Source organism: Henckelia pumila, chromosome 4 (genome assembly GCF_033568475.1).
Source record: "Henckelia pumila isolate YLH828 chromosome 4, ASM3356847v2, whole genome shotgun sequence".
In the NCBI taxonomy this organism is placed as follows: Eukaryota; Viridiplantae; Streptophyta; class Magnoliopsida; order Lamiales; family Gesneriaceae; genus Henckelia; species Henckelia pumila.
In genome coordinates this window covers 8,886,311-8,899,745 of record NC_133123.1, presented here as the reverse complement: position 1 = coordinate 8,899,745, position 13,435 = coordinate 8,886,311, and the positions used below count along the sequence as shown (strand labels likewise).

General features: G+C 34.0%; 2 protein-coding genes across 2 annotated transcripts; one reads left to right on the top strand and one right to left on the bottom strand.

Annotated features, from left to right (window-relative positions):
• Nucleotides 1-268: 268 nt before the first annotated feature.
• Nucleotides 269-1,449, bottom strand: LOC140863519 (protein PROTON GRADIENT REGULATION 5, chloroplastic-like). Its single transcript, XM_073266995.1, has 2 exons — nt 1,031-1,449; nt 269-565 (listed from the first exon to the last, which is right to left on the bottom strand). Exons 1-2 carry the CDS (start codon nt 1,298-1,300, stop codon nt 461-463), a joined length of 375 nt encoding a protein of 124 aa, XP_073123096.1. The 5' UTR covers nt 1,301-1,449; the 3' UTR covers nt 269-460.
• A 1,388-nt stretch (nt 1,450-2,837) lies between these two features.
• Nucleotides 2,838-6,562, top strand: LOC140863971 (heterogeneous nuclear ribonucleoprotein 1-like). Its single transcript, XM_073267794.1, has 2 exons — nt 2,838-3,208; nt 5,144-6,562. The coding sequence occupies exons 1-2, from the start codon at nt 2,987-2,989 to the stop codon at nt 6,215-6,217; spliced, it is 1,296 nt and encodes a 431-aa protein (XP_073123895.1). The 5' UTR covers nt 2,838-2,986; the 3' UTR covers nt 6,218-6,562.
• The last annotated feature ends 6,873 nt before the right edge of the window (nt 6,563-13,435 follow it).

Below are 13,435 nucleotides of genomic sequence, written 5' to 3'. Positions count from 1 at the left end.
CATATAATGGAGCATCTCAGATTTTGAAGGCTAGAGCTTTGGATTTCTATCTATGGTATACTTCATTTGGATCTTAAGGAATGCCAAGCTCTCTGATGACACTTGCCCTGATTTAGGTAGGTAGTTTTTCAGAATTAAATTGCATATTTTTCGTTTTATGGACACTCTATATCCTTATGATATGCACAGGTGATTTAGTTATAGCAGTGTCTATAGCTTGGTTGAACGTCGATTATTGTATTTTCACCTGAATTATGTCCAGTGTATATATACTTCTCATTTTTTTATACTTGGAACGTATTTACAACCCCAATGAAAATGATCCACAAGCAAAATTCGAACAAACGAGTCATTTATTTACTCGTTGAAGTCAAGCAAGTACTAGTACAGCGTGAGACGACGTATATACCAAGAAATATTAAAAAACGTAGACATAAAAAAGGCATAAATATCATGATGATCATGCAAGAAACCCAAGGAGTTCTCCATTTTTCTTGGCAATTCGGATCAATCCTTGCCGTTGTTTTCCGTCTGCTCCTATCGATTTGCAAAACTCCGTTATTACCTGAACATTTTACAAAAAATTACCATCGTCTGAATATGAATAAATAACAATAATCTTTAATTCATGATAAACGAGTAATGAATTGTATACATATAGGCCGTGAAAAATAATATTTTTAACTTAAAAAATAATATTTTTTAATTGATAGAGTAACATCATGTATTCGTCGTCTAGTAAACGTAACTTCGTGACATCATTTTACTATAGTTTTTATGTAATCGCATGAAATTACTCTAAAAAAAATTTAAAATTCGTATAGATGCAACTCCTAAAGATAAGTCACTCGTTAAACAGTACATAAAAAAAACACCAGAGAAAAAATAAATAAAAAACGTTGGTGAATATAAATAAGGCCTGTTTGGTTTCAAAAGACAGACAAAAAAATACTTTTTTAAAAAAATATCTACTAAATTCAAACTGCCTAAGTGATCCAAACTGCCTAAGTGAGTGAGTAGTATTTCATACCTGCGAGTGTAGAGCAATGGCTTTGCCTCTAAGCTGATTAAACCTCTTCTTCCCAATAATGTTACGCGCCACCACCACTATCGGAGCAAACACCCCCTTCCCTTCGTTCACATTCTTCATCATCGGCCGCAAGCGAATACGCGGCGGAGCCACCCTCAAATGGGCCGCCGCCGCCGCTTTAGACTGCAAGATGGCGTGGCCTTCCCCGGCAATGGATGTGCCCCAGCTTCCAAGAAAAGCAGAAGCACCACAAATTGAACTAGCGGCCATTAAAGAAGAAGAAGAAGAAGCTAGAAACTGCTTGATTTCTCGAAATCTTGTGTCGGAGTATTTTTTTTTTATTGGTTAATATAACGTAGTTTGAATTGGCCAAGTGGAAGGACCAAAGGAGTTCCAGTGTGAGCTTGTGAGCCTTTGGTTTTCTACCAGATTGGATGTCTTATTTGGAGCCACAACTGCTTGCCTTTATATTTTTCTTTTCATTATTTATATATTGCTAGTTTATATATATATATATATATATATATATATATATATATATATATATATAATATGGAAAACTGCAATTTTAGTCATTAATATTTGTCATTTTACGATTTCGATCATCTATCTTTCATATTTTAATTTTAGTCATGCACATTTCGATTTTTGGCAATTTCAGTCGTTTTTTCCGAAAATGTTTACGTGTCACCATACACGTTAGCTCCACATCAGCACTTCATTGGTGTCACATCAGAAAATTGACTAAAATTGCCAAAGAAAAAAATAAAGATAGCAGACTAAAACTGAAATCTGGAAATATAGAGGACCAAAATCACAAAGCGACAAACATGCAGGACAAAAAAACAATTTTTCCTATATAAAAATTAGTCTATTTTATTTGTTATTTTAAGAGAGTTTATTTTATGGTTAAAAAAAAGAGTTTATTTTATTTAAGGTTACAACAAAAATAAAAGGTATGTTAATTTCTAATAACGATTATACCACTATTCTATTATGAAAAACCTATCAAACATGTCAAGTACTAATTTATCCATATTAATATGCTTTTTCTGACTAAATATTTTTCCTGACTTATTTTAAATATATTATAATTAACATTAAATTTAAACAGATGTTCAACAGTGCAAGAGATGAAATTCAAATCTAACAACCAAAAAAATTAATCCAAACAACCAAATAAACTTGAAATTCACGACTTTAAATATTTTCATCCAACCACAAGCTTATTAAATTATTAGATAAAACACACCGCGTTAATTCTTGGACGATATACTTGTGTAAAGAATATTATCATACATTAGGGGAATTATATAATAACATATATAAGCAAGAGCATTTTACCATAATTATCTTCTTTTAAAAAAATAAAATTAAAATAAAACCTTCCATTAGGACATACTCAAACTATTGAGAAATACAATAATCAACAATTAAGAAGGTAAGATATAATTTTTTATCTACTAGAAATTAAACTCTCAAAGTCTCAATAAATAGTTTTTCGAGTTCGAAGATTTTTTTTTTTTTTTTAAATTTTATGAACAACTCCATTTTCCAATCTTTTCATATAAGGTTACGAAATGAACACTGGAGAGTCAAGTAATTCATGCAATTCCAAAACAATTGACCTATCAAGTTCAAGATCCTCCTATAATTTTTTTTTTTTTTTGAATGAAATAAAATATAGTTCCATTAAAAATAAAATTTTAAAAAAAAATTCTAACTTTAATATATTTGTTCATACAATAATTTAATTTCATGCATAGATTGCGTCCAAAAGTGTATTATTATATTATAATAAGGGAAATTGGAATCTGACCCCTACATCTCCAATCCCGCGACGCGAACCTTTTCTCGTTCTCGTTCACTCCCTTCCGCAGTGGGCTTTCTGGTTCACCACCAATTCCCAATTCAGTAAAATTCTCCATTTCCGGTACAGATTCCTCTGGATTACACATGGATTCAGATCAGGGGAAGCTGTTTGTTGGAGGGATCTCGTGGGAGACGGACGAGGAGAAGCTGAAGGAGTACTTTCAAGGCTACGGAGAAGTGTTGCAGACCGCGGTGATGAGAGATAAGTTATCTGGAAAGCCGAGGGGATTTGGTTTCGTTGTATTTGCGGATCCGGACATTCTTGATAGGGTTCTTCAGGATAGGCATGTAATTGATGGTCGAACGGTATGATTAGTACGAAAGATAGAATTTTGTTTTACTTTTTGAGATATATCTGCGATTGGTATGTGACTGTCTGTTGCATTTTTGCTGGCATTTGGGCTGAGTTAAATTTGCGCAACTATTGCAAAATTGTCAGTGTGTTCCGTTAAGCTTCCTGGTGTGTGTTTCTGGGCATGAAATGCCACTTCTGTTTGGAATTGGGTTTCATTATTAATTTTATTTGTTAAGGTTTTTTTTCTTTTATTGGTAGACAAGTTTTTAGGTGTTAATTAATTTTGTAGCATGCTGACTTCCAGTATATTCAAATTATTTGTTTTCAGTTCTCAATTTGTTATTTTACTTGCGATTTGTTATTTTAATTGAATTGACCTATAACTACTTCCTGCTAGTTTGCCACTATTTCATTCAGCAGTTAACTTATGGCATTTTTGTATGTAAATCGGGATACTTCTCTGCTTGTTAAAGTTATGTATGTGGTTGGTCCGTTGAAACATAGGTCCTTGGTTCTGATGAATAGGTGGCAGTAAATGAATCGATGTGACAATGTTATTGCTAGCACTTGATGCAATAGGTGTTGTCTTAGTAATGTGTCGCCTTCTTCTGTTTCAAATGTTGCTAGCACTTGATGCAATAGGTGTTGTCTTAGCAATGTGTCGCCTTCTTCTGTTTCAAATGTTTCTAGGTGTTGAAGTTTCTTATGAAGGGCCTTGCTTTCAGTTTTGTTGTTTGGAATCAGTTTAATGTCTTGGACTGTGATATTTGATTTTCATGTTGTTTCATGCGTATCAACAGTTTCATTTGCGCAATGAGTCATGTGGTTTTTTCCTTCCTCATCTACATTTGTTTGCATTTTGGAATACTTTGTTTTTTTTTATAATAAAAGCAAAATTTATGAACAAGTTTGAAATACACAAATAAAGGTTAAAGACATATTTCCAACCAAATTAAATAAAAATTAACTTGACAACCTAACTTGAACCTATTTAAAGAAAAAAAACTAATCGTCTGCCTGATTTGAATGCATACTCTTGACATGAGTAGATTATAGATTTACTGATTTAGGCTACTATAGGTTTTCATCCGATTAATAAAAAACAAGATGGCTCTTCTTTGAGATCTTTGCCAGATTTTCCAAATTGCAATCAGTATTTGACTTTTTCTGTAATTGGGTTATTGGTTTTATATTTGACAGAAATCACTTTACTGCACACATCTCACACTTTATGTTTGACATTATTCTTGACCGTGTCTTGTAACGCTCTTATGGCTTTCCACAGACACCAAGGATACAACTCGATGGTTTCAGTCTTTTGTTCTCGTACAGCCTAAGAGAGTTTATCTACCTTGTCTGAAAAAAAACTACATCTGATGCACCTAGAAAGTCAGTATTCACATGTATTGCTCTTTACTTGATTTTTCTTTTTTTGCCAGGTGTTAACTTTGGTAGTTTGTGCTGTTGATTAACTTTTGTTAAGTGGCTGGGATTCTGAGGTGTCATTCTGATTATTTTCTGTATGAAATATCTTAACCTAATGTTTTTGTATAATTTTTGGTATTCTTTAGTTTTATTTCCCTCAGGTGACATTCATTGTTTTAGTGTAGTTTGCATGGAGAAGACTCTGTAAGTTGTGATTTTCCTTTTTCTTTAGGTGCAGTATTAATTAGTGAGCTACTGAGGTAGTTCTAAAGTGAGTGGAAGTAATGGGAGAGGGTGAGATGGTGGGAGAAATAGTGAGATATTTGACTGACCTCAGAGTTAATTTATTTTTTAAGTTATTTATGAAGTAAAATTCTGTAGAAGACACATCTTTCATTGTGGAATGTGGATTTCCTTGTATAGCAGTATACTTATTTCGTAGATTGATCAGGCTGTAAAATGCCTCCCTGTGTAATATGTGATATTGTTAACCGCAGGATTTTGTTCGTTTTCCTGACTAGGTTGAGGCTAAAAGAGCTTTATCAAGAGATGAACAACAAGTTTCTAAAGTTGGGAACCCTGGTGGTGCTAGAAATTCTGCAGGTGGTGGAAGTACCAGGACCAAGAAGATATTTGTCGGTGGTTTGCCACCAACTCTGACTGAGGATGGTTTTCGGCAATATTTTGAAGCTTATGGCATGGTAACTGATGTAGTAATAATGTATGATCAGCAAACCAACCGTCCTCGTGGATTTGGCTTCATTTCATTTGATTCTGAGGAAGCAGTAGATAGGGTTTTACACAAGACATTCCACGACTTAGATGGTAAGCAGGTGGAAGTTAAGCGTGCTCTTCCCAAAGATGCCAATGTTGCTGGCAGTGCACGATCTATGGGTGGTGGGACTGGTAGTAACAGAGGAGGATATCAAGGTTATGGGTCTTCAGTTGGTAATTCAAGCTCTTATGATGGTGGAATGGAGACGAAATACATGCAGCCACAAAATGCTGGCGGTGGGTATCCTTCTTACGGTTCGTCTGGATACAATGCCCATGCCCCTGGGTATGGTTATGGTAATGGCATGGGCTACGGCTATGGGAATTATGGCGGTGCCAATCCAGGATATAGTGGTCCTGCTGGCGGAGGTTATGCAAATCCAAATGCTGGATATGGTGGTGGTCCACCAAATGCTCGCACAGGATATGGCTACGGAAGCTCGCAATGGGGTGCTGCTGGCAGACCTGGAAGTGGTGGGGCTGCTATTGCTCAGTCTTCAAGTGGTTCTACAGGATATATGAATCAGGGTTATGGTTATGGTGGGTATGGAGGAAATGATGGGGGTTATGGAAACCAAGCTGCTTATGGGGGTGTTGGTGGGCGTCAAACAAGTGGCCCAAATGGTAATACTCCCACAGGAGATCTTCAAGCTGGTACTGGCAGTTACATGGGAGGTGCTTACGGTGATGGAAGTGGTAATTCAGCCTATGCAAATTCAGGATGGCGATCTGATCCATCATTTAATGCGCCACATGGTGACCAAGGTGGCTACGGAGGTAGTTATGGTAGTGCTCCAAATCGACAGGCTCAGCAGCAGTAATTTATTGCTATAGTTCATCTATCTTTCTTTATTGGAGCTCTTACACAAATGCATCTCATCTCTGGTGCCACAGTAGGTGGCACTTGCAAAATGACAAATATTATGCTGACTGATTGGATTGCTTAAATTTGCAGACTTCTTGTTGGTTTGTCCTACTTATTTGGAGTCCATAATAAGTTAAGTCTTCTTCAGGAGTTGAGTTTGTTTGTTTGTTTTAATAAGTTTCTTTGCGTTGAGTTGTAGTTTTAAATTTGTTTGCCTACGGTTTATTTCGCTACCTGTTCTGATAACTATGCTCATTGTGTTTGAGATATGTTAGCATTTATCGGAACTTGCGCGAGTTCATTGCTGGTGAGTTAAGTATTAGATTTGATGTGCAGCCTGATTTAGCTGTGTTTGTGACCTGAAAACTTTGTCTTCATTATATTTGATGGTTGTGACTTGTGAGGTTTTGTTACTTCTCTTATTGTATATGTCTCTTAGTGTTAAAGCAAATGAAGTTTCCTGAACCTAATGGAAACAAATTACCTTGGTGGACATTTAGTGGAAGGTATTTGTCTAGAACAATTAGGTAGTGAAGATGTTTATTGTGGTTAGCACTCAACTGAATTGTGTTTTCGTCTAGCAGTACAAGGTTGGATAAATCCATTTAGTAATGGATGGTGACAGTGGAATATCAATTATCCAGCCGTAGATAAATTTTGGCAATGGCATGATTCCCCCTGAATTTGAACTTTTGTTGTACAGGGGTGTAGATGTTTGTGTGAAAAGGTCGGTGGTGTCCACTTAAGCAAAACTCAAGCTTATTAAGGTAGTGTTTGAGAGAGTTTTAGGAAGAACTTCTCAGCTTTTCCTTCACAAAATTTCAACCTAAATGGTGTTTTTAGCTTGATATGTTCTAGAGTGGCTGTGGCTGGTTTGACAGCATGAATTATCTGAAGCAGTTCTGCGGGTCATGAACCGTCCAAATGTTACTCCGATTTTTTTTTTTTTTTTGGACTTTTGAGAATCTATGGTAAATTTTTAATCAGCTGGATAATCAGTCCAAATGTACGGCTTTGTTTACAAAAACAGGAATAGTGTCCTGAATGTCAATTTCTAGTCTACACAGTCACACACCGATGAGCTAGATGCAACTTGAATTGCATTCCTTGGACAACTTTGAACTAGAGCACCATGTATTTGAGCCCATAGGAGCATGATTTCCTCAGGGATTGGATCATCCATTGAGAAAGGGACATGATTATGTATGGCCTTAGCTTCCGATTCAACAATCCTTTTCGTCACCTGAAATGGAACTCCCATTCTTGATCGAGTTTTTTGTTTACTGCGTGTGAACATGATTGGGGTAATAAGCTGGGCTGTGTGTGCTATTAAGAAAAAATGGGACAAACTGATTGTTACATTTTCTTATTTCATCATAATATTTCATAATTCGGAAGGGTTTTTTATATACCCGGGATGGTCTTTCATTGTCCCTTGTTACGTATGTTTTAGTTGTAAAATTTGTAAGGGCATAGGCATTGCTATAAGGGGAACCGTCAAAACGGTTTCTTGAATGAATTTTGAGAAATATTATCCAACAAATTAATTTTTTTCCCATTAAAACTAGTAATTCTTAGACTTAATTGCATGGACATTAGGTGGAAAAGAGTGTTAAATTTAGGGTCAAATTTGCGATATTTAATTTGTAAAAATTAAAATGTTGCTTAATATTCATGTAATTGATGTATTTATTATTTTTTAACATATTCAACATAATATTTTAATTGATTTTTCAAACATCATTTGTAAAGTTTTGATATATGTAAATTGGTATGTATACAAGCACTAAATTTATAGCATTGCTATTATTGATCATTTAATAATTATTAATTGATAAGAAGATTAATTTATTTTTAATTTTAGTATATTTTTTACCTTTTGAACGAAAAATTATTGTTAGATAATTTTATTTTGTTAAATAATGATGACATTTAGCAATTGAAGAATAATATACATTTAATTTCCTTAGAGTGTATTTATATTTGTAATAATTTATTTTTCCACATTTTTATATTCTATTTTCCCCTAATTAATTTTTGGCGTGTCAAATGTCCATCCAATTAATTAAAAAAACACATAATTCAAGGAGAAAGTAAAATTTATAATGAAAAACGATGTCAATTCTATTTATATTTATAGATAGAATATAGAATATATATTTTTAATGAAATATATATTTATTATCAAACTTTTTTTTTTTTTTTGGTATCACAGGAAGACAACAATTATGTTGATTATGTTTTGTTGCTTCCTTTTTTTTTGTGATGTTTGGATGTAATTTGGATACACACACTTTTACAATTATTTCAGTTTAATTTACAGATGTCAAAGAAACTTATCTCATTTCATAATTTTCTACATCATATATTTATAGCATAATAAAAATTTGTTTAAATGTAAAAATTTATTTTGATTAAAAGTAAATTGTGTAACTTTCTCTTTAAAAAAATTTTTAGTCTCACATATATCCTTTAATTTTTTAGATTAATTTTATACAATAAAAAGAATAGAAAAGTTTATAAGTAATCATTATGACCAAGAGAAAAGGAGAAATTTTAATTTTTATAACCATGCACCACGATATTTTTCATTCATTGGAAAAAGTGAAAATATGTTCATGTCGCATTCATTCATATGTAAATTGAACGACACCGAAGAAAACATAAGCAAAATATATAAAAGTCACAAAGAGATATAAAGGAAAATCAATTTTAGATAATTTCTTTTCTTCGATCCATTTTAATGTTTAACAATCAATTGTGTCTATATTACTTCATATTTTATGGAGCTCATTTAGAGAGTGTTTGGCTAAACTTATTAAAAACAGCTTATAAGTTGTAGGAGCTTATAAGCTGTTTTAGGAGATTATAAGCTGTTAGGTCTTATTTTAAAAATAAACTGTTAAAGTGTTTGGATAAATTTATTTTAAACAACTTAAAGATGTTGATGCGTTTATGTTGTGAAAAATACTCGCAAGCGTACAAGTATCAAATTTTAATATAGTGAAAAATCAAGTATCGTTCACACAGAGAATAAAATGAAAATATTTAATTCTTGTAATTAAAATAGTCCTAATTTTATTTAAAAAATCAATAATCAAGAGGTTTGCAAAAAATGTAAATAAACAGAGGATTTGATAGCACGCACACAAAAAAATTCAAAGATTTATCAATCAGAAGAAAAATGGCCTAGAGGTATAAATTTCACCTGGTTTCAACAACAATCAATCCTAATTAATTTAGTTTCATGAATTCCAATCAATTAATAGTCAAGAACACTTAAGTTTATTATTTCCCTCTTCCGAGCAACAAATAATTTTCATCAACTACAATTCAATTTCAATATCCATATTAAGAATCTACTTGCAGTGATCTATACAAAACAATGTTCTTTTCAAAGACTCTGTTAAAATTATACACTCTCCCGAGTTATATAAATAATTAACAGTGTATTTTCTATTGGTCCTATTCAAAATCTCTTCTCTCGAGTGCCAGATTTCAAATAAATATTACAAATCAATTATTGATCAGATAATTGAAAAGACAATCAATTCTAGAAAAAAAACAATTAATCTAGGAGAAACTCAATTCAATAAAATCAAAAATTCATGAAAGCGTCTACACCAGGTTCCATCTGACCTCTAGACTCTAAAAAATTAGTTCATAAACAAATTCTGAATAAAACAAATCATATTCAAAAATCCAAACATATTCAGAATTAAATAAAAGATAGAAAACAAATCCGTAGTCGACGTCGTGTCCGGACTCTCGATCTCCGTCTTCGTTCTTCAAGTACGCCCAAAATTCTCCTTCAGAGATCACGATCAAGTCTCTGTCTCTAATATGTGTGTATGTGTTGTGGCGGCTGATCTCTAAATCTCACGCTCAGATCTCTTTTTATACATAGAAATTAAAAGCCCAATACAAGCCCACTAAAAATATTAAAGTTTCCTTCCCGATAAAAACTTTAAATTCAAATATCTCGTCGGGGCGGCCGCTCATCCATCAGGCGCGGGCGCGGGCGCGCTGCAAGTTCGCACTTCAATCTTCTAATCTTCACAGCAGAAGCGCGTTTGCTCTCTTTCTTCTTCTCTTTAGCGCTTGATGAAGCGCTAAACTCTTCTAAGCCCAAGCCCAATAGAATTCTCGTTACTGTTCCTTTCTTTTGTTTATTTCTCAATTCTTTACAGCCTCATTCTCATTCCTTTCTTTCTCAATTCTCATTTTCTTCTTATTTCTACCATAATTCAATAATTTCCTACAACCACAAAAACAACAAAACTCCGCATAAATCTGCTCGAAACCAATAATTAATAATTAAAATCATATATAAATTAAGTGTATAAAATACACTTATCAAATACCCCCAAATTTAGACTTTTGCTAGTCCCGAGCAAAACTATTAAAACAACTCACAAATTCTAAAAACTCAAATCACCAAAATAGTCAAGAAATATTATGGAGCAATAGCCTCAGCAATAATTTTAAAAATTCAAATTCAATATCATCCAACCTACTAACACTTGAAAATTTTAATCATAACTAAATAACCGCATAAACTTACAATCTCCGCAACTCACGTTTAAAACACTCTTATCCAAATTCAATTTAAACATCCATAGACCATGAGAACTTTTCAAGGTAACAAGGATCAAATATAAGATGTTGAATAAAAAATACTCACAATCAGGTAAATTCAAAGAATAATAGTGTGTGCGTGTTTCGATCAAAAATTCATAAGCATTAAAAATATCAATCAACAGTTCATAGGCTAAATTCTCGCAACTCTTCTCCACTAGTATATTGGGCAACTGAGACTCGGTCAATAGGATTTAATAAGCTTATAATGTAAGGTTTGGCTCATGGCTACAAACAAAAGATTAAGAATTCAAAATAAGGAGTAATTTATTGCTTAAACTCTAATTTCAACTCCTTTTCATTCACAATTTCACACTTCTTCTTCACTTCATTGATTTTTCATTTTTTTCACAACTTTTTTTTTTCATCTCCGTTTTCATCATTTTTCAACTTGTTTAATCCACTTTTCATCTTTTTTTTTCCTTCTTCACTACTACCTTTTTTTTTTTCAATTCTTCCACCACATCATTCCATATTCACAAATATAAACTAGGAGCATATAACATTTTAGCATTCAAATTACTCCCTTAAATGTAGGAATTAGTGTTTAGGCTATTCATAGGTAAATGTAGGACCTTGAAATAATGACGAATGGGGGTTTATCACACGTTTATACGCATGCCATTCGATTTTTAATAAGGCTCAAATAAGGTACTAGGGATATAATTTATCAATGGGTAGCTTGAAAGGCTCAAACGATAATAGAAAAATTGCCTAAATCATTTCTAATCGCAGTTATGTCCGTATTTCGCCTCGAAGAGTGTTCGAACTAGTTCTAGACAAGTCTCAATCAACAATTAAATCATACCAATTTCAATCAGTGCAGAAAAGAATAATCATCAGCAGTAAACGATGATTTTCACAACAAAATCAGATTTTTGTACCTTAATGTACTCATATACGTGTAGGCTCAAATGGGCAACTAAGGATAAATTTATTCAAAAAAATTCAGGCCCAAAAATTCAAACATTGCCTCAATCATTTCTATGTATGTTTCAAAAATCAGATTCAAGTATTAATTAAAGAGTATATAAGAAATTGTTTGTTTAATTGGTTCCATTTTTTCAAAAATCAGAATTTGGTTAAATTGGTAGACAGTCATGGATTTCAGTTATAGCACAAATTTTTTTTTCATCAGCCATGCATCTAATTCTTTCTCGACTTCTTTTAAACTCTACTTACTTAAACAACAAATAAACTCAACAAAAATTTTAATTATGGAGCACAATAAAATTCAAATAATCAACTTTCAACAATTCAAATCATCAACCAAGCAACTAACTAAATCATTGACAAAATGATTCAATCCCCCCAAACTTATTAAAATCATTGTCCCTAATGATTGAAACAAATAAAATGAATACGGGACGCGTACCTTCGACACCGAGCATCAGTACTCGGCGTTACCAATTTCAGCTCCATCAAAAAAATTCGAAGCCGCAATACCATGGTGTGGGAGATAGATAAGCGCAACATGAACGTCCATATTAATTGGAAAAGAAAACATATCGCACAATAAGAAACAATAATTGAAACCCAAAGCAATCGATCAAGGCAATATTGCGGGAAGAAACACGAATGAAAGTAGGAGTTGTGCCCGTAGGAGCGCGATGGTTCATGGAAGTGAACAGGTCATATGCACGTTAGCGCATGATGGTGATCTGCTGTGAAGCCCGTTAGCGCAGGTGAGTGTTGCAGCTAGAGATGCGCAGCTTGCACTTGGTGAAGGACTGATGGAGATTGTTTGCGCAAGGAGGAGAAGTGGAGATGCGCATTTGCGCAGGTGGTAGGCATGTAGGTGTGCGTTTGAGCATGAGGATGGTGCTGATGGGGAGGTTGTTTGCGCAAGGAGGAGAGCAGGTGGAACGCGGAATCGCGCTTGAAGTTGGCGCCTTGAGCAACGCTGATGGTGTGCGCGATTGCGCTTGTTGCCTGCGCTATTGGGGAGCTTTTTAGCGTAAGGTTGAGAGAGATGAGGTTCGCGTTTGCGCAAGGTGGAGCGCTAATGAGATGCGCGTTTGCGCACTTGGTGATTGCTGTTGGCGTAGAGAGTGTGCGGGCGCCCAAAGGAAATGGCGCGGGCGCGCCTCTAGTTCGCATATCAACGCCAATTTCTTCCAAGAGCTGCGCAAGCGCTCGGATTAATGGGGCGGGCGTGCCGCTTGCTCGAATTTGAGTTTCTGGAGCCTAAAATTTTTTGAAAATTAACAAGAATTAAGCTTCAAAAAATTATAATAAAATACTAAAAAAATAAATAACAAAAATTAAATAAAATAAAAATAAAAGCAAATAAAATAAAATAAAAAGCTTGGGTTGCCTCCCAAGTAGCGTTTGGTTTAAAGTCGTCAGCCCGACTTTCACCGGTATTAAGTCTTCCTCTTTTCTTTCACATGCCAAATAAATTCCACGAAACACCTTTTAAATTTCGCTCTATTTTTCGTGAACTTATTCTTTGGTAAATTTGGCGCTCTCTCCTTTGATGAATCAACCGCAAAATCAGCTCTTTGACAGCTCTCTAACTTCACGACCGGTTCAA

Coding starts and splice junctions, on each gene's coding strand:
- LOC140863971 (XM_073267794.1), top strand. CDS start 2,987: ATGGATTCAGATCAGGGGAAGCTGTTTGTTGGAGGGATCTCGTGGGAG. Junction 3,209..5,143: donor ATGTAATTGATGGTCGAACG/GTATGATTAGTA, acceptor TTTCCTGACTAG/GTTGAGGCTAAAAGAGCTTT.
- LOC140863519 (XM_073266995.1), bottom strand. CDS start 1,300: ATGGCCGCTAGTTCAATTTGTGGTGCTTCTGCTTTTCTTGGAAGCTGG. Junction 566..1,030: donor CCATTGCTCTACACTCGCAG/GTATGAAATACT, acceptor TAAAATGTTCAG/GTAATAACGGAGTTTTGCAA.